We start from the raw sequence: 20856 nt of genomic DNA, 5'->3' as shown, positions 1-20856 counted from the left end.
AGCCTTTTAATGGATATCATATTTTAGGCAAATCACTGAGTATCTGAGGTTCACTTCCATATCTGTTAAAGGAAGATTTTAGGGATTATTGAAAAGATTAAATGGGATCATGTTTATGAAAATCCCTGGCATGGGATTTCATGTGGCAAACTTAATGTTTTCCTCAAGTAACAAAATTTAGTGGACATGCCAATTATAGGTAGTTTTAGTAACTTTGAAAGAAAAAAAAGTAAAATGATTTGGTGGCCAGGCATGGTGGCTCATGCCTGTAATCCAACCCTTTGGGAATCCAGAGTGGGAGGATCACCTGAGCCTAGGAGTTTGAGACCAGCCTGGGCAACATAGCGAGACTCTGTCTCTATTTGTTTTTTAATGATTTGGTTATGGTGTTTATGTCTACCTCTTATAACTTTTATTGTCTTAAAATTCCAGAATATTTTATTAGCAATCTTGTCTCTCACATCAAGACATTCTATTGGACTGGGATATAGTGTAACACCAAATTTGAAATTACTGAGAAAAGTTATAGTGATTTCAAATTTGGAGGAAGTTATTTTTATTTCTGTGGAAATACTAAGAAGAAAAACTAGTCAAGATAAAACAGATGATACATAATTATCTTGTTTAAGGGGAAGAGCTTGTCATTACTTAGGCATACATAATCTGACCACAATTCTAGATCTTTGTATTTTGGTTTTTTGAGTGCTACCCCATCTCCAACCCTAATCCTCACCCTTTGATAGCTTGGTCTCACATCATTGCCCTGAACACAGAGAGACAGAGTAGACCACTTACAGGCAGGTGACTGAACACACATACATATCAGGGAGTTCTATGGGATAGAAGTGGCATCTTCTGCCTGCCCGGGAGACAACTCCCATTGTTCTATGACAATGAGTAAGACACTACATACCAATATCAGTAACATAGGGTTCTTAAATAGCCTTGCACACAGTTTGCCAAGAATGTCTATTTTTGTTACCAGATGGGCAAAACCCATATTACAGTTCTATGATGTCAAGCCAAACTTATTAAATCAATAAACTCTTCTAAGATTCCGGGAGACAAACAAGTCTTTCTCTTCCTGTAAATTATTCCCAAATTCCAAAGGGCAAAAGCTATTGGAAAAATGATCTTAGTGACATTAAGAGTCTTATGCAACAGAATAATAATTAGTCTAGATATGTATTTTGCCCTTAATGCCATTTTTATTCAGTCAGCAAGAAAATACTTATTAAATGATTACTGTACTCAGGCACCATTCTAAAAGCTGAGTAAAAGAAAGTGAATGAGAAAGAAAAAAATGCCTTTTGGGGAGAAAGAGTTGTGCACAGGCTGCTTCATTCTCAAATTGAAGATTGCATTATAAAACATATCAGAGATTCACATTCTAAAATATATTATTCAACCTGAACGTATTCTCTAAAACTAATACAGTAGAGTATGACTGGGGTATTAAATTCATTTCTACTTCAGTGTCTATTGTTAAGCTTCATTGTTATTTAAATTCAGACTTGTCCATTAAAAGGTCTATTTGTAATTCACTGAAAAAAATAGATGATATGATATCGTAAATAGATGACTTATTAAGAGAAGATAGAAATAGGAGAACAAGGTAACCATCATTAATTGAGCTATGCTTTCTAAATTTTTAGATTTAAGGAAACTAGTATTAAAACAATGATTTTTAATGCTAATATTTACACAATTTTTGTAAGAAGTAAAATGTAATTAGAAAAAATAATGTAAACACAAGAGAATTAAAAGAATTTTATTTCTATAAGAAAACAGTTTCAAATATGTGAACACATGCTTATGAGTATGCTTAACCAAACTTATTACCTATGTTCAAAAACACTTCTATTTTCTGTTAGCCACTCATGAGAAAGAAATAATTCATTGGTTGTCTAGTGGTTGTAGATTTGCTTCATTTGACTTTTAAAACATTGTTTTAAGTAGAATTACCTCCAGTTTATGGGAAAATTTAAAGACTCTACAAACTGCATTGGTTAAAAGTAATTTTAAAACATGGCACTGTAACCATTGAAATTATCATTTAGACTCATACAATTTTAACCACACTTTTGTTTATATTTCCGGAAATATAAACAAAAGTGTGGTTAAAATAACAAAATTCTAATGTTGCCTCTGTTCACTATGGCATGTTACATGCATATTACACCCAATTTTCTTATGACTTTTTAACTGTTTAGTTTTCAAATGGGAGAACTGTCTGCCAGTGAAGACTCTAGAGACTAAACAGAACACTTAACATAAGATCTACCCTCTTTAAAACATTTTAAGTGTACAATATAGTATTGTTGACTATGCAGTGTTATACAGCAGATATCTAGACTTTATTCATCTCACTTCACTGAAACTTTATGCCCACTGATTAGCAACACCTTCATTTCACTCTGCCCCTGGTAACTACCTTTTCACTCTATGATTCTACAAATTTGACTATTTTAGATACTTCATACAAGTGGAATCATACAATATTTGTCTTATTGTCACTTAGCATAATATCCTCAAGATTCATCCATGTTGTTACATATTACAGATTTTCTTTTTTAGCAGAGTAACATTCCCTTGAATGTATATACAACATATTTAAAAGTCCATCTGTCAGTGGACATTTAGGTTATTTCCACATCTTGGTGGTTTTGAATAGTACTGCAATGAGTGCAAGAGTGCAGATAACTCTTTGAGATCCTAATTTCAATTTACTTGGATCACACACAGTAGTGGGATTGCTGGGTCATCTGACAGTTCTCTTTTTATTTCGGGAGAGGGAGACTACCATACTGTTTTCTAGAGTTGCTGTATTATATTGCATTCCCACCAAACATTGTATAATTCCGTTGCAATTCTCCACTTACCTTTGTATTCTAAGAATACACGTAAAAGTAACTCTGTCCTATTAAACAATAAATTTTTTGATTCCTGACACAACAATGTCCTATCCCTTGAATTTTCTGGCCCTACCATTATATGAATATTTTTATTTATTTATTTATTTTTGAGACAGAGTCTCACTCTGTCACCCAGGCTGGAGTGCAGTAGCACAATCTCGGCTCACTGCAACCTCTACCTCCCAGGTTCAAGCAATTTTGAATAGTATTTGTTTTAATTATCATCATTTCTTTCTTCTATATCTACATGATAGTAGTATTCCTGTTTCCTACAATCTATAATACTGGAACCTTTAGTTATGTGTTTTTTTTAATTCTAAACCAAAAACGTTTTGAATATGTGAAATATTCTACACAGAAATACCAGAAGCTATCTATTTCTTAGAAACATCCAGTAATTCATTCAAGTAAAGTATTCGATAAAGTCTATACAAATTACACAAGCAAATCCCCCTACATTGTATTTATCAACTAGATTAATAGACTTTTCTGGGAAAGGTAGCTAATTGTAAGTGCTAACCTCTCACTGCCTTTTACAAGGTTGTTGAACTTTTATGGCCTAAGCATTTTATCTGCCAAATAGCTAGCAATTCTTTTTCAAGTGTCCTTTTATACTCCAAATACAAATATAATTGATTCATTTTCCAGTGTTTCACAGGCACAGGACTTTACCAATTTTTTTCCAGCTATTTTTTAAAATATTGAATATGGTGAACTATAAAAACTCTAAGCACAGAATAAAAATAAATGAATAGATAAAAGACAGTGTTCATTTGATAAATACCAGGGCAAGAAATCTGTACTCGAAGAAGCTAAGAAAGTTATTAACAGCAGTATTTCTGATGGAAACTAAGGGTATACCTGCTCGAGTTACACTGAATTTAATAATCTGTGACAAAAGAAATAGGAACAGGTATGAACACATTTCATTAAACCAGAAATTGAAAGAGAAGAAAGGGGGGCACTTTTCTTCCCCAGTTTTTTTCGTAGCTCACCAGACAAAACCACAGTAGAAAAGAGATTTATTACCTAAATGGTGCTGACCTTTTACAGTTCTTGCCTTATATTCTCGAAGTTAATTTATTTAAAAAAATTTTTCATGGAATAGCACAAAGCTTTTATCCAGGTAGCATTCAAGTTGCAAAGAGGCATTGTCAAGCTCAGCCCCTTGCAGGGTGCATCTTTGTCACCAGCCAGGACTGTGCCCAGCTGGTTCTCCACTCATTAACTCTCTCACCAGCACAACCACACTGCACTATCAGCCTTGCCCTGCCTAAGGATCTTCCCTTCTAAACCTTCCCTGTCTTTAGAATGTCTTTGAATGTGGAAAATCACAAGCTCTAGGGTAGCCTGCTCCCGGATAGCCTGAGATGAAATGAAAGTTCAGGCCTTCAGAAACCTGAAAAGAATTCTTTTCAACTGGAACCGGATAAGTATCCCGGAAACCTTATGCATATTTGATATTTTCTTTCTTGCCAGGTTTTTAGGAATACATTTTAATAATATTAAGTAATGTTTCCTAAAAGTAAACCTTCCTAGCCTGTGGCCTACTGGAAATAACACCTACCCTGCCATTTAAAGCTGTGGGAATTGCACAAGTTCGGGAATCATTTTGGGCCTTAGTTGTTTCACAAATGTGGACAACAACTTATCTTTAAAAAGGCAGAAATCTGAGAAAATAAGATATAATGTTCACACACAGAAACAGTGAGAAACTGAGAGGATTTTTATTTTATTCTAAGTCAAGAAGAAACAGGAGAAATAGGCAAAGAAAACAATACTCTTTCCATTTCACTCCTTCCAGGAACGATGCCGAGTTTTTTATATGTCATTTCATTATTGCCTAAAGTAACTTCTTGGAGTAGCTATTTTACAAATAACTGATTTTAGAAAGGTTAAGTGGCTTTCCCAAGGTCACACTGCTCATACGGGTCAGAATCAACCTTCAGTCAGAATCTGTAAGATTCCAGCACCCTTAGATATTTTCACTGGATTAGGGTTTCACAGATTTCATTAACAAACACTTTTGGTTTCACGAGCCCTTTTGGTTTGTGCCAAATCTATGTATGATTGATTGGTACTATTTTTTACTTAGTTTTTTATTGAATTGCCTTACCTCATTATTTACTTAAAATAAATGTATCTTAAACTTCAGTTCATGCTAATAAATGAAAAACCAAGTTTCTCTTTTCAGAAGTAGGAGACATATTTAAAATAAATATAATGAAAACACAAAACTTAAAATAAAATTGGCTTGGTATTTGCGTATGGCCAAAAAATCCTGTGTTCCTGATCTCCTCCTCTGCTTTCCTCTCCTCTCTCTGTTTCTCTCTCATTCTCTCTCCCATTAAAAAGAATAGACAGTATTAGAGAAATGTTAAGGCTGACACAAACATAAACTTTCTCATTAATGCAATCCAAAGAACTAGAAAAGCAGTGCTCTCACTACATGAATCCATGTTTATAGTTTATTGTATACTGACAAATTATAATTGCATATATTTAAGGGGTACAAAATGATGTTATGCTGTATGTATACATATGTAAAATGATTAAATCAAGCTAATTAATATATTCATCATCTCAAGTACTTATCAACTTTGTGATGAGAACATTTGAAATTTACTATCTTAACAATTTTGAAATATACACTGCACTGTAACTGTAGTCACCATGCTGTGCAATAGATCTCAAAAAATTTACTCTTCTCTAACTGAAACCTTGTACTCTTTGACTAGTATCTCCACATTTTCCTTACCTCCCAGCTTCTGGCCACCATTCTACTCTCTGCTTCCTACTACTGCTTTAGATTCCACATATAAGTGAGAACATGCAGTACTTGTCTTTCTGTGCCTGATTTATTTCATTTAACATAATGTCCTCCAAGTTTATCCATGGTGTTATAAAAGCCAGTCTTTCCTTCTTTTCTTAAGGCTGAATAGTATTCCATTGTGTATACATGCCACATTTTCTTTATCCATTCATCTGTTGTTAGACACTCAGGTGGATGCTACAGCTTGACTATGGTGGATAATGCCACAGTAAATATGAGAGTGCAGGTATACTTTCACTATGAGTCAATGTTTTTAACGAATCTTCCATGTAACAATATCTTGCGCAGTACTAGCAGTTCGTGCACCACCACTCCACCATCCCCAAACTCCCAGGAAATACAGAACTCAATCCTGCTGATCTGCACTTCATACCTGACAAGATGATACCTCTGAATGATATTCTGACTGATGTCACCATCCAGCACTTTTTTTTGTTTGCACAATTTTCTACTTGAAGTTGGAATAAACTCCACACGCAGACTGACTTGTTAGTTCACGTTGGAAAAGTACTTCAAATTTTACAGAGTTTGACATCTCAGAATTGTTAAAAGTGAGACAACATTTTCATGCCATGTAATCCAAATCCCTGAGGACCTCAGCAGGTGGATGGCCCGCTGGGTCACTAGCCACTGCTGACAACAGGATGCCCTCACCTGGGCTCTGTCTGTGATATGCCAAATGATTTCCATCAAAATAGGATACTGCCTCCCAGATGTCCTCATTTTTAACAAGGACAATTTATGACACACACAATGAAAAGAACACTTAAAGTCATAAATATTTTATACACATTTGTTTCTATAGAGCAAGCTGATTGTCCATAGAGAAGCTGCCAGGCTAGTGCCCAAATGTTCCTGAGGTAGTTTAATAAATACCTCTTTACTACCCTACTATTGGCTTTCAAAGGAGGTAAGGTCTCAACATTCCTGATACCTATTAATACAAATGCCTATTAATACAAAACACAAATTTTGTCCAAAGGGAATAGGAAGAAATTGCACAAAAATCCTGAAATATATTCAAATAATTTTGCATAAACATTCTCTTCATATAACACAGAAGTAGTTGAGCATTAGCTGCTAAATATAATGGTATTACTATTTGGGAAACAATGATGTTGAGAGCTTAGACATGATCTAAATTGCTCTAAATAGGAGGGAGTGTACGACCCACGATGGTAAGAAATAAAGGCTGTGTGAACAAGCCACTGGATTAGTTACAGCCAAATATGAAGACTTGTGTGACTTGAGCAAATGACTTACCTCTCTGTGCCTCAGTTTTTTAATCTATGAGTATAATAATGGCACTTCCCTTGTGTTGCTAGTATGAATATTAAATGGAACAAAATATTTAAAGTACTTAAAAGGAGGCTTGACACATGGTCATTCTGTATAACAGAATGATATACAGAAAAAAAGGCACAGAGCAAGAGGCTGTGTCAGAGTAGAAAGGCACCCAGGATATGCAAGTCATGACATGCCCCTTTAGCACACCTACACAATGCCTTGGATCAAGAGAAAAACATTTTTCATGACACTTGCTATTACAATCAAACATGAATCAAGATGGTATATGAAGTTCCATATGCAAATTCTGAATATGGCATAGTTCTATTTGTACTGCGACAGTAGAAAAATGAGAAATTATTTTCCAAATAAAAACTGGAAATAAAAAGATGTCAGAGAAAGATCTACTTCTACTCTGTTAGTGATGCTGTCAAAGCCTTGGGCTGTAAGATGTTAAAAGCTTAAAATAAGCGATCTGTTTTCAACAGGGGTACCTAAAACACAGACAGTCAATAAACCTCTCCGAATTATGCTGATAGTTATCATGTTATGACATCTAAATGAAACAGCTTTCGAATCTCAAAACAAAAAATCTCTTACCATCAATGATGATGTCAAGGATTTAGAAGTTTATGAAGTAAAAATATATATAAGAAATATGAATTCTACATAAAAATTAATTACATCTAAAAATAGCCTGAAAATGTTCTTGATCCAATCACGTGCATAGCTTCTTACCTCAGTATTTTGATTGCATCTCAGTCCTCTGAAACTCACCTGTGTGCCAGAGAATCAATCTTTGTTCCTGTAAAATATAAAATATCATCTGTTTTTCAAAATCATTCTTAACCTTTGCTATAGGAAAGGTAGTATTACTAATAGACTTAAATCACTTGAAATTTTATATTTATATAAAAATTAATAACTGTGAGACAAGACCCAATTATTCTAAAACTTTACCCAGAATTTTGAATGATTTCAAAATTTAAGATAAATTTCATTTTCTGATATTCAAGGGCATGTTTGATCTCCATTATGTACTAATAGTAAGCAACAAATAGATTTTTCTTTGAGTTGTTTCTATCAACTTAAAAGAGTATCTCTGAAAGTACTGATATATTAGATTGAAAAAGTTTATCCAAAAAGGATAACATCAGCAGATGGCAGAATTGGAAGTCTGAGGCTTAATTCCCTTCTCTCCCCAACAGAAAGTTCTACTAGCAACTATCCATTGATTAGAACATGCTTTTGAAAGGTTCAGATATCCTTAATTTTTTATTCCTTTGCAAGATATGGTATTTTTTCTATATAAAGTAATAAGGCTGGTTATTTCTTTTGATAAGACAAACAGGTTCAATCCATGAGTCAATCACATTAAAATATTCAATGACTATTAGCTATTATTAATACTTTATTGGTATGCAGCTATTAATAGTTTTGTAAGAAGATCTGATGAAAAATACACTGATTTGTTCTATTATATTCTCACCACACAGAACACTTCTATGACAAATGTGTTGGCAGAGGGGTTTCCCCATACAGCAAGCTATTCTCCGGTGGATACCAACTGAATGTTTGATAGTTAATTCAGTTCACAGTAACTATCTGGAGATAGCATCTGAATCCACAGGTTAAGGACGTGGTCCCACAAGGCTATCTTTCCTGCTCCCCCATTTCATATACCAATGCAAGTCCCAGCTTTTTACCTGTGCTCTGACCTACTGCCTGTAAATCAAGGTTCCCAGGTATCCCCTCCTCCTGTTTAATGGTTTGCTAGGATGGCTCACAGAACTCAGGGAAACACTTGACTTATATTTACTAGTTTATTACATTAAAAAACATTATAAACAATACAGATGAACAGCCAGATAAACAAGGTGAGGTCTGGAAGGGTTTTGAACACAGGAGCTTCTGTCTCAGTGAAGTTGGTGTGCACCCTCCTCCTGGCATGTAGATATTTTCACCAAGTGAGAAGCTCATCAAATTTCATGTTCAAGAGTTTTTATGGCACTTAAGCTTCAGCACCCCTCACTTTCCTCAGGGTCAGTGTGTGGGGCTAAAAGTTCAAACCCTCTAATCACTCAGTGTTTCTGGTAACCAACCCCATCTTGAGACTATCTAGGGGCCTTACCCTAAGTCACCTCATCATCATAAACTCAAGTGAGATCAAAAGGCTCGTTATGAACAACAAAAGACACTGCCATCACTTAAGAAATTACAAGGGTTCCAGAAGCTCTGTACAAAAACCGAATATTATAATGAAAGATGCTCCTATTACACTTATCACTTAACAAATTATAAGGGACTTAGGAGCATTGTGTTAGGATCCAGACACTAAGACCAAAAATATAGATTTCTTACTACGTAGAAGAAAAAACAGAAATCCAATTCCAAAAAAAGTGTGTTCATCACCCCCTTAAAAAGGTCAATAATGTTTATTTAAAGTTTATTAAAGTTTTGTGCACATATGCAAGTAAATAGTTGCAATTCTTCTTTGTGACCCAGAAGGTAATTTACTGTGCTTATTCACTTGCCGATATTGTTAACAGAAGAGGATCTCCAAACAGTGCTATAGATGCTTGCCCTTGTTGGCTTCCTAACAGGCATTTGCCAAAACTCTGCTAATCAAAATACAGTTCCCAGTGCCCAACATCAAGCCAAAAGTAACTCCCACCAAGGACCCATGTTTTTAGAGGAAGGTTTGTTGGGAGCATGTCATTGCCAGCCTTCACGCAAAGGGCATCAATATTCTGTCATGTTTATTTCAAATCACGTATTTATTTAATATGACCCTCAGGTAAGTACAGAAAAATGTGATTCTGTCCTGGATTTATCTTATCACCTTCAGTAAGACCCTGGTCAAGTGACTTTCATTGTGTCTCAGGATTCTCGTATTTGTGAAATACAGTATAAATAACTTAGTTTTATAGGTACAGTGTAGACCCAGGATATATTATGGATATGCTAAGCAACACCATACATTGTTTGCTCAGCAAGTAATGCCAGGTATAGATGATACAACAGAAAGCAAGGCAAACACAGTGCCTTTCCTCTTTATCAAAGTACAGTCTAGTGATCATGGGTCTTGTGGATTACCCAGGTCAAATCCCAATGAACAGATGATGTTAGAGCATTGTGTTCAGGTCCACAAAGTACGGCTTATTAGAAGAATATGATCATAAAGGAAAAAGCTCTTCCAATAAAGTTTGTTTTCTAATTTGGGAACAGATTTGTTCACAGAAATCTAGGTGAGAACTCAACTTTTACTGAATTATTTCAACAATTTATTGAATAAATATGCTCCAAGGTTTTGTTTATCTTGATCTATACTATGATAATCATATAACTGATTTTCTAAATTCTATATTCTCATATAATGAATAAAGGAAAACATAGATAAGTGAGTTGGTATCCAAAATCTATTTCAGAAAGTTACCTGCAGAGGATATGTCATGATCATTCATAAGACAGATTCAACCCAATTTCCAATTCCTTCTACATCTGTTATAATTCTGGAAATTCCTTTATAAATATGATAATAGAAGGTACTACAAGACTCTGAATTTCTAATTATCCATTATTCTATTATATCCAGCATAATTTGAGTGTTAAAAGTGTTTTGGTAATATTACAAAGCTTTAAGAGTTAAGTGGTTTTTTTTTAATAATTAACTATGTTTCCCAAATATACTGATTTTTTAGTGTTTATTTATAGGCCAATAGTGTATTTTTTCACCATGTTATTTCATTTACTGTCAGATTAATTTTATGCAATTTTAAAAGTTATGAATTGACTATACATTTTCAGAGAGCTTTTAAAATTGTATCTGTAAAGCAATCAATTCCAAATCACATTTTTCTGTTGGATATAAAATGGTTTTTAAAATATTTCTGTCAGGCGCGGTGGCTTACACCTGTAATCCCAGCACTTCGGGAGGCTGAGGCAGGAGAATCAGGAGGTCAGGAGATCAAGATCAGCCTGGCCAATATGATGAAACCCTGCCTCTAATAAAAATACAAAAATTAGCCGAGTATGGTGGCACGCACCTATAGTCCTAGCTACTCAGGAGGCTGAGGCAGAATTGCTTGAACCTGAAAGACAGAGGTTGTAGTGAGCCAAGATTGCACCTCTGCACTCTAGTCTGAGTGAGACTTCATGTCAAAAAAAAAAAAAATTCTACTTATGGTACCAAAATTAATCCCATAAGGAACTGCAGAAAGCAATCAAATGTGTGAAATTTCAAAGTTCATAATAATTTTACCATAATCAGCACTTGGCTTTATGCACTGGAATTAACTTAGGCCATTTAAAGTACTATCCTAAAATTATCACTACCATTTCCAGCATTGGAAGTAAATAATGGTTTTTAGACACTATATAATTAGTAAGAAAAATAAAAAATCGATGCCTGATCAAATGTGAATTATGTGCCTATTCAAACTACTATAATTTATCAATTCAACTAGTTAAATATGATTGTCAGTGGTCCCAAAACACTCAAAATACAATCATCATTTTCTTCAGAAAGTATCAGAGTACAGTTTGGAATAAAATAAGTGAAATGTTAATGTATGTGTAACAGAACATCCAAGTGATGTAATTAAATTTTTTGAATATGAAATTTTTATACATTCTAAATAAAATTATGTAACCCACATTCAATAATTTTACCATATAGTTAGTTGTTCTTTTTACTTAATCAAAGTAGTTTCACCACATAGCAGTTTTTAAACAAATGCCTAAAGTAAGTTCTTAATTAAAATAAATTTTAATTAGTTCAAAACAGAACTTTAAAAAATGTGGCACATACACCATGGAATACGAAGCAGCCATAAAAAATGATGAGTTTGTGTCCTTTGTAGGGACTTGGATGAATCTGGAAACTATCATTCTCAGCAAACTGACACAAGAACAGAAAACCAAACACTGCATGTTCTCACTCACAGGCAGGTATTGAACTATGAGAATACACGGACTCAGCAAGAGGAGCATCACACACTGGGGGCAGTTGGGGAGGGATAGGGGAGAGAGAGCGGGGGGTGGGAAGGGTGAGGAGGGATAACATGGGAAGAAATGCCAGATATAGTATGCACCTATGCAACAACCCTGCATGACCTGCACGTGTACCCAAGAACCTAACGTTTAAAAAAAAAAAAAAAAAAAACAATTTAGGTAGAACTACTACAAATGAGGGAAAAGCAGGTAGAAGTTCATGGGAAAATCCTAATATGTTCCCACTAATTCCATCCCTTATCTCCTACTTATTATGAAGGTATGTATTTTCACATTCTGGTAAAGATCATCCATGCTATAATTAGTGGTGTGCCCAGACTGCCTCACTACAACGCTTATTCCCACAATTGGTCAGAAAGGAATATGAGAGAAAGCTCAAGTCTAGGCTGGGAGGCAAAACGTTCAATTTCTGATCCAAGAACTAATAATCAGAGGATGATTCTTGCCCAAGAACCTGCTTCACAGGTTTATAACAGAAATCAAATGAAAATACAGTAACAAATTCTATGATACTATAGAAAATGGATGATTTTCCTAGCCTTTTTATCTTTCATTTCTTTATGAAATAACAAAACCCACTGATTTGGGTATTTGTGATGCACTATGATTAAAAAAAAGAAAAAAAGACCCTGTTGTTTCTTGATTGGTATTTTTTTTTTTAGACGGGGTTTCACCATGTTGGTCAGGCTGGTCTTGAACTCCCGACCTCAGGTGATCCACCCGCCTTCGCCTCCAAAGTGCTTGGATTACAGGCGTGAGCCACTATGCCCGGCCAATTGTATTTATTTCATTACTGTTGTGAGCCAGACGGAAAATTGGATAAAAGACATGAGAATTATTGAGCAGAACAATGGGTTTGAGTCATAAAACTGAACAGTTAGAAGGGACAGGAAAATAAGGAAAGAAAAGGTAGAATGGAGACAGGAAAAAAAGCAGTGAGCATGTTCAGAAGACAGTTTGTCAGTGGAGTCACAACTTACCAGGAATCACTATAGACAATGTCAAGGGTTAACCTAATTTAAATAAGCTTAGCAGTATTCAGGAGAACTAAAGCAGAAGAACTTTGCTTTCTACAAGCAAATGGGGTCCCAAAAAATAACTATCCAAGCTAATAAGTTAATCAGGTAGAGTCCCAGGGATGCTGACAGAAAACGGGAGACTCCTGAGACAACAGACTTTGCTACATGACAAAAGCAGTAGGCATGTTAGGATAGTCGCACTGGTTCCCTGATCCTTAAGACCCAAGATTGAGATAGAGGGCCCAGCGGAGGCTGTGAGCACAGAGCAGTACATCACAGAACAGGGGCCTTGCGTTTGGCAAACCCAGTTTTCTAGCAAGTGGTAATCAGCACTGTTCTTTGTCCTGAAGAAAATGTCAGAACTCTATGGTGCATTCGTAAGATGAGTTACTTCCCAGAAGTGCCAGAGAAAGAAATAATACTGACAAGTAGCTGTGGAAACAGAACAGAGTGACCTTTGGGACTGACTGTTCTGAGAGTGCTGATGTGCCATTTCTGCAATAGGAATGTCTCTGTCATCACAGGCTAGGTTCACTACCAGGACTTGGACACCTTCTTCTGTGGACAGTTCGTGAATGGGCAAAATCAAGTGGCCCTACAAAACTTTCTTGCTTTTCTGTACTTTCAGTGCCAAACAAGTCACTTTCAGATGAACCCATTCTTTTTTTGGCTGACTTAATAAGCTTCAGTTAGGTACTAATCAACTATCAAAACCTGGAAACCTTCTACCTCTCTTAAGTGACATTGCATAGTCTCTGCCATGATTATCTAAGTCTTAATTATTTTTTAAATTTTAGTGGGTACATGTATAGGTGTATATATTATGACATATATGGTATGTTTTGATACAGGTATGTAATGTGTAATAATCACATTATGGTAAATAGGGTATCCATCACCCCAAGCATTTATCCTTTGTGTTAAAAACAATTACACTCTTTTAATTATTTAAAATTTGCAGGTAAATTATTATTGGCTACAGTCACCCTGTTGTGCAATTACATATTAGATGTTACTCATCTAGGCCTTGATATTAAAGTTGAAATTGCAGATGATTCTCCCCTGTGTTTTCTGACTCACCCTCCTACACCCCAAATGGCCATCAACTCAGGAATAGAGATTATTCAGCCTCCAAGAACTATTTAATGAAACAGTTTCCTCCATTGGTAGTTATTCCAGTAAGTTACCACCCATTTTGGTTTTCATTCCATTACAGTTTTGTGATGATTATTTTAGCCTAAAAGTGTAATATACTTTGGTTCCTAAAGATTTATTAACAGAAGGCAAGCTTTAACTTATGATGAACAGTAGGTGCTAGGAATTAGCTGTGTTACTTAAAAATTTGAATTGAATTGTATCTCATTTATAATGAGGGATTTGTAAAAGCCAAATATATTCACATTGTAAAAAGTGAATGGCTGGACAATTACTCAAGAAACATGATCCATAGTGGCAACAAGTATAGATAATTCCTGTTCATAAGACTTTGCTTTTCTATAAAATGTTGTATGACCTGTCTTACCTACAGTTTCTTTCACCTTTTTTTCATTTATATATGGTCTCTAAAAATAGAGATTATCTAAATTTCTCTAATTTCTTATTAGTTATAAATCTGAATTAGAACAAAAATAACAAACATTTCTGCTACTAAAGAAGTCATGAGGCTTATTTAAAAGTATGATTTTCTGGGCAGAGCTGTAAATAAGGTGGATTCTTTCTATGTATTGTGGCACTATTTTATTTTCAATATATGAATGCATAAAGTTTAAAATTAAATTTGTCTTCCATATAAATTAATACTATCCATTTCATCTGTGTCAAGTAGAAGTAATTGCTTGGCTCAATATAATCCAGTCCCGTCCGAGCAGCTCTCTCTTGTTGTTTTTTTCAGAAATGGGAGAGATTGAGAGTTTAAAAAGCATTCATCATCAGGAGAATTTGTTTTAAAAGCTTCCAAGCTCCCAAACAGCCACTAGATAAATTACCCACTATTCAGAGAAGGAGAGCACAATTAGTTTTACATTATACTAAGCCAATCAGCTTCATAAGTGACTATGTTTCTTGAGAAAAAAGCAGTATGAATGTCATAGTTTGTCCTCTTTCTCCCAGGCTTTACAGCCAACAGCAAGCCTTTTCTTAGACTAGAGGTTCTATGGAAAGCTTTGTGAATGATTTGCCATTGCTTTTAAATAAGGAGAAATATATTCATAACTTGTAACGATATGTTTAATAACGCCTACTTCACAATACAAAGTTAATGAGGCTTTTGTTTTATTAAAATGCTTTGAAGCTTTCTGGCAAAAAGGAAGATTTCAATACATTAGTTTCAAACCTACCTTTCTTCTCCCAATAATTATTTTTATGTAATTATTTACAATCAAAAAGCAAAGGAAGGTGTATGATAAAATTATACTAGGATAATAAACTATGCACAAAAAAAATTCAGGTTTTTTTTTCATCTTAAAGTGGATAGTTGCTAAACAGCCTCTTTTGAGACATGCAGGATGGTGTAAGAATATACTAGACTCATGTCATCTACCATGACTTAACCTGGAGAAACGCCATGATTAGTAAGCTTTACATACACAGCTGCTGCAGTATTTTTAGCATTTTCCATTTATAATAAGAAAGCCATCAATGGAGGCCTTAGAGGAAAGAGTGCGATTGCCATCATATAAGTAGCCTTATTTCCTTCTTGCACCTAAGTAATAACTATCAAAATTCAAACATTGCAATATCTTATTTTCATATTTCAGTGTTCATCTATAGGTTACTTTGATTTTGTTAAGTTATTCATTCTCATATTGATAATTGATCATTGTTAATATGTGCATGCAGGTCATATACAAAACTTCCTTTACACCACACAAAAAGTAGCCTACTTACATTGTACAGTAAGTTCAAACCTTTGTGCCTTAAATACCAAATTGACTCTTCCTATGTACATAAACACAACCTGGAACTGCATGAGAAACACTTTTGAATAAAGCTTTCATTGTTCAAAATTCACATATATGTGATCAGTGTCGAGTATAAATTGGGTAAGGGAAAACAGAGGGAAGAGAAAAGGAAAAAGGCAATGAGGGAGAGAAACAGAGAGAGAGAAAGAGAATATATAAAAATACAGTGTCAAAATATACTTGTGTCTTATTCATCAAAGTTTCCTTCCTAGGGATATAAGTTTTTAAATGTGTTTGACTATAGAAAAGGCTATTAAGTGGGTATGTTATTTTTAGTTAAGTTTATTAATTTTTTTTTCATGTTAGACAGGTAATGTGTCATCATAACAAGGTTTGAGGAAGGCACATCTCACACAAGTATGAAAACTCAAACATCATTCTCAGCAAACTGACACAAGAACATGAAAACACCACGTGTTCTCACTCATAGGCTAGTGTTGAACAATGAGAATACATGGACACAGGGAGGGGAGCATCACACACTGGGTGATAAATATATATATATATATTTATATATATATATAACTGTATATATATACATAAATATATAAAACATCGTATCAGGGACTTCAAAGTTTTAATAAAGTCAAGTTACCTAATTCTCCAGCTACTTACAGAACAACAACATGTCCCATCGAAACTGATACCTTGATTTGCATGTCTTTGACTCTTAAGGCATATACAGACTTTCTAAGACCTTTGAAGTTGATGGGATAACAGTAGATCTAATATTTTTTATCTAAATATAAAGCCCTGGAACTTGGTAGGATTCTAAGATAAATAAATGATTTTCTTCACTGATGGACTCTTGCATTATTTTATCTTCATGTTTAATTTCAACCACTTCTTCAACCAATTGAATTTGGTCTCTTTTTAGTATTAAAGTTCTGGGGTACATGTGCAGAACGTGCAGGTTTGTTACATACGTATACATGTGCCATGGTGGTTTGCTGCATCTATCACCCTGTCATCTACATTAGGTACTTCTAATGCTATCCCTCCCCTATCCCTCAACTCCCTGCTATACCTCCCCTAGCCCCCCAGCCACCAACAGTCCCTGATGTGTGATGTTCCCCACTCTGTGTTCATGTGTTCTCACTGTTGAACACCCACTTATGAGTGAGAACATGCGATGTTGGTTTTCTGTTCTTGTGTCAGTTTGCTGAGAATGATAGTTTTCAGCTTTATCCATGTCCCTGCAAAGGACATGAATTCATCCCTTTTTATGGCTGCATAGTATTCCATGGTATTGTGCCACTTTTTCTTTATCCATTCTATCACTGATGGCATTTGGGTTGGTCCCAAGTCTTCGCTATTGTGAACAGCACCACAATAAACATATATGTGTATGTGTCTTTATAATAGAATGATTTCTAATCCTTTGAGTATATACCCAGTAATGGGATTGCTGGGTCAAATGGTATTTCTAGTTCTAGATCCCTAAGGAATCACCACACTGTCTGCCACAATGGTTGGACTAATTTACACTCCCACCAACAGTGTAAAAGCGTTCCTATTTCTCCACATCCTCTCCAGCATAACGCTTCGACTCATGATTGTACCATGAAGTCTTTCAGTGTTTCTGACTTCTTTTGCAACTCAGATTGTGAAGAGCAGACCAAAGATCTGCATTGGCTTTTTCTCCTATCCCAGATGCATAAGGCTTAGGCCGGCACTGTTCAAAGCCTCATAGTAGGGGTAGGTATCCTATGGTCACTCTTGTTAGGGTCAACAAAGATTCATAATTCAAATCTTTCTCCCTGGCCTAGTACTTCAAGTGGTTCCCCCTTGACTTGAACAAGAGCTTAGGTTGAAAAAATAACTGCTGACCTCAGGCAGTAAATTCGCTGGGTTTAAAAAAAAAACATAACATTCCATAAATGATAATAATTATAAAATTGCCTAGAGTAAAGGACCTAAGAACCCACTATCAAAAGTATTTGTCCTAAATATCTAATTCTTCCTTTACTCTTCTCCTGATTTAACCTTAAAAATCTAACTTACATATAGTATATGCATGCTATCAACAATGAAACACGAATCTCTGTATTTTAAAATATTTTTTTTCTTTTCTCAGTTTCTACAGATAAAGTGATCTGAAATAATGTATGATGCCACAAAGCAGAAAAGAGAAACTGTGACAACCACCAGAAATGTGAAAGGAGGTTTCTTACTAGACAGCAGCATCTTTGGTTCAATTTATATAAAAACCCAAATCAATATAATGGACAGTACTGCTCAATTTTAGAAATTCCATTTCTTCTATGTTCTAAGCTGTACAATTGTCAGGTTTTTATGGTTTGAATTGTAAATGTGTTTTCCCCTTTGCTAATTATGCTTTTTTTTTTAGTCTTAAAATGTGGAAGACATTTATGAATGGTAAGGGAGACACTATATACAAATGTATATTTGTAAAAGCTATTTTTATGATTAGCATGTTTCACTGTTGATCATATATAAAGTCGGGTGATATTGCAATTCTGTATTTAAAGCTTATTTCCAACAATGTCATGTAAGAAAAGATGCATCTTATGCTAGTTTTTATAATTTATTTTTAATTTATAGTTTAAAGTACTTCAGATCATAATGATAAAATACTTGAGAAAGTTATATTTCTGCCCTGTATAAGCACCCTTTTTATTAATAAAGAATGCAGATATTTCAGATGTGATACAATAGTTAAAGAACTGTTGGTTTGATCTGTGATTAAGTTGAGCATGCTCCGCTCTACTGAACTAAAGTGATCCAATTATTACTTCAGCCTGGGTATGAGATTCCATGGACAGGTTTCAGTGTTCATACAAGTAAGGACTATGCCAAGGAAAAAACTGTCTTGCCCTTGGATCCAAGTTTAAATTAATGTATACATCATTTCATTTCACCTCCTGTTCCTAGGAACTCTCCATTCCCAAGCATTGCAAGTGTTTTCCAGATAATCTTAGCTGTTGTCTTGTGCTGTGGAAATGGAAGAAACCATCTTCACAGACTGTAGGAGAATTCAACATATAATTTCTTAATAAACACTGTTTCTTTTAAAACAAAGTTGGTGTGTATCTTTCCTTGGGGTACATTTAGTTTGAATATTCAGTTTGAACTTTTTCAGTTACTGTGCTACCCCAAAATCAGCACCATGATGACAGTAGCGTATCTTTACCAAAGTGTGCATTATATGTTCTACATGCCCACACTCTCTTGGGAGTGACCTGTATTCTGGAACATGTTAATTTACCACGTACAAGAAAGCCAGATAGCCTTCAAATCTTGACAGAAGTCATACTTCAGTTTGTATTTCAGGAAAGTATATTTTTCCTCCAAATATAGAATTTTAAGAAAATTTCAGAATAATACTGAAGGTAAAACTACTTCATCAGGAGGTATTTATGACTGCACGTTCCTCATTAGAGCACAGAGACAACATCTGCAAATGTCACCAAGGACACTTAGTAAGAGTAAGATCTCCTTTTTTCAAAGAAACTGAGGAGAGTCTACCACCACCTCGATATGTGTTCCCTTAGTTTTCTATTTAATTTCTTTGACAAGCTAAGGAAAAACGATGCCATTTTATCCAACAAGGAGCAATAAAAACCAAAATTCTAGATGAAACAAGAATTACAACTCTAATATTAAAGAAAATGAATATATTACATTTTCTGATTTAAAGTCTTTAGAAAGTTGCACACATAACCTAGGTTCTGGATCAAGAATATATTTCCTTTTAAGGGACTGCAAAAACTATACCATGGTGCACTGTTAACTATTTCTGGTGACCATAATAGGCATGGGAAAATTTGTGACTGCCAGATTAGACTCTGAAACTGAAAACAACCTGTATTTGATTCTATATAAAATCAGCAGAGTGATTTCTTGGTTTGCATCAGGTAGATGAATTTGCTAGGAATAATCTGATACTCCAGAGAGGAAGTACTGCAGGCACTATGTATTAGAAAATTATGTATGTGAATATTTTCCCAATTTGTCATTTGTCCTCATAGTATTCAATAAATAGTGTGGCATTTATAATCTGGCATTATCATAAATTATTGAGAGTATTATATTTTCCCCAATGATCATTAACTATTCTCAAACTAAGATGAATAATTAACATGTATAAAAACAATTTTTTGTTATTGGACTGGATTTTCTCCACATAGGCCTTGAAATATAAAACCATGGGTTTTTCTATTTGTTAATAATTTATGTTTTAAGAATTTCTTTTAATGACAAAAATGGAATAAAATATATTAAAAAATCAAAGTATAGATGATTTGGAATTGGGATTATAATCCCTAAAGGTTTAGTTTAACAATTTAAAAGAAAGCTTTCAAGGGTTGAGGAGGTGAATGTGAGCTGCTTCTAACTCCAAATAATGTCAGTCTCATAAAACAATGCTAAGGGGGGAAAAAGACGAAGGATGTTACTCACTGTATTCAATTCATGAAAAATATGAAAAATTAGACCCATTGCTTAAAGGTAGGTAAACTGGTGACTCATGGAAATGTGAAAAGGGAAAGTACCACTTTTGCTTTCATCTTCTTCAGCAAAAGAATAGTTACCAAAGCAGAAACGCACAACCAAGTGAATTAAAATTAAAATGAAGCAGAAGATAAGCCAAAAAGAAATAATTTATTTAAAATTGGTAAGGGCTTTAATCCCAGCACTTTGGGAGGCTGTGACAGTGTGTCACTTGAGATCAGGATTGACCAGCCTGGCCAATACGGTGAAACCCTATCTCTACTAAAACTACAAAAATTAGCCGGGTGTAGTATTGCACACCTGTAATCCCAGCTACTCAGGAGGCTGAGTCAGTAGCATAACTTAAACCCAAGGGG

General features: G+C 34.7%; 1 protein-coding gene and 1 non-coding gene across 23 annotated transcripts in view; one reads left to right on the top strand and one right to left on the bottom strand.

Moving 5' to 3' along the window:
• RALYL (RALY RNA binding protein like) overlaps nucleotides 1-19069 on the top strand; it is a 765327-nt gene extending 746258 nt beyond the window's left edge. For all 22 annotated transcript variants that reach the window (XM_078352738.1, XM_035276603.3, XM_054246386.2 and 19 more), the window contains one exon: nucleotides 18105-19069. In XM_078352738.1, coding sequence (XP_078208864.1) covers nucleotides 18105-18122 — 18 coding nt within the window. In that variant the 3' untranslated portion in view covers nucleotides 18123-19069. The remainder of the gene's footprint in view (nucleotides 1-18104) is intronic.
• LOC118148718 (small nucleolar RNA U13) lies at nucleotides 16328-16430 on the bottom strand. The gene has a single exon (XR_004735634.2). It is a non-coding gene; the product is annotated as a small nucleolar RNA U13 (small nucleolar RNA).
• Nucleotides 19070-20856: the final 1787 nt, after the last annotated feature.

Source organism: Callithrix jacchus, chromosome 16 (genome assembly GCF_049354715.1).
Source record: "Callithrix jacchus isolate 240 chromosome 16, calJac240_pri, whole genome shotgun sequence".
NCBI classification, from domain to species: Eukaryota; Metazoa; Chordata; class Mammalia; order Primates; family Cebidae; genus Callithrix; species Callithrix jacchus.
This window is presented reverse-complemented; position numbering and strand designations above follow the sequence as displayed.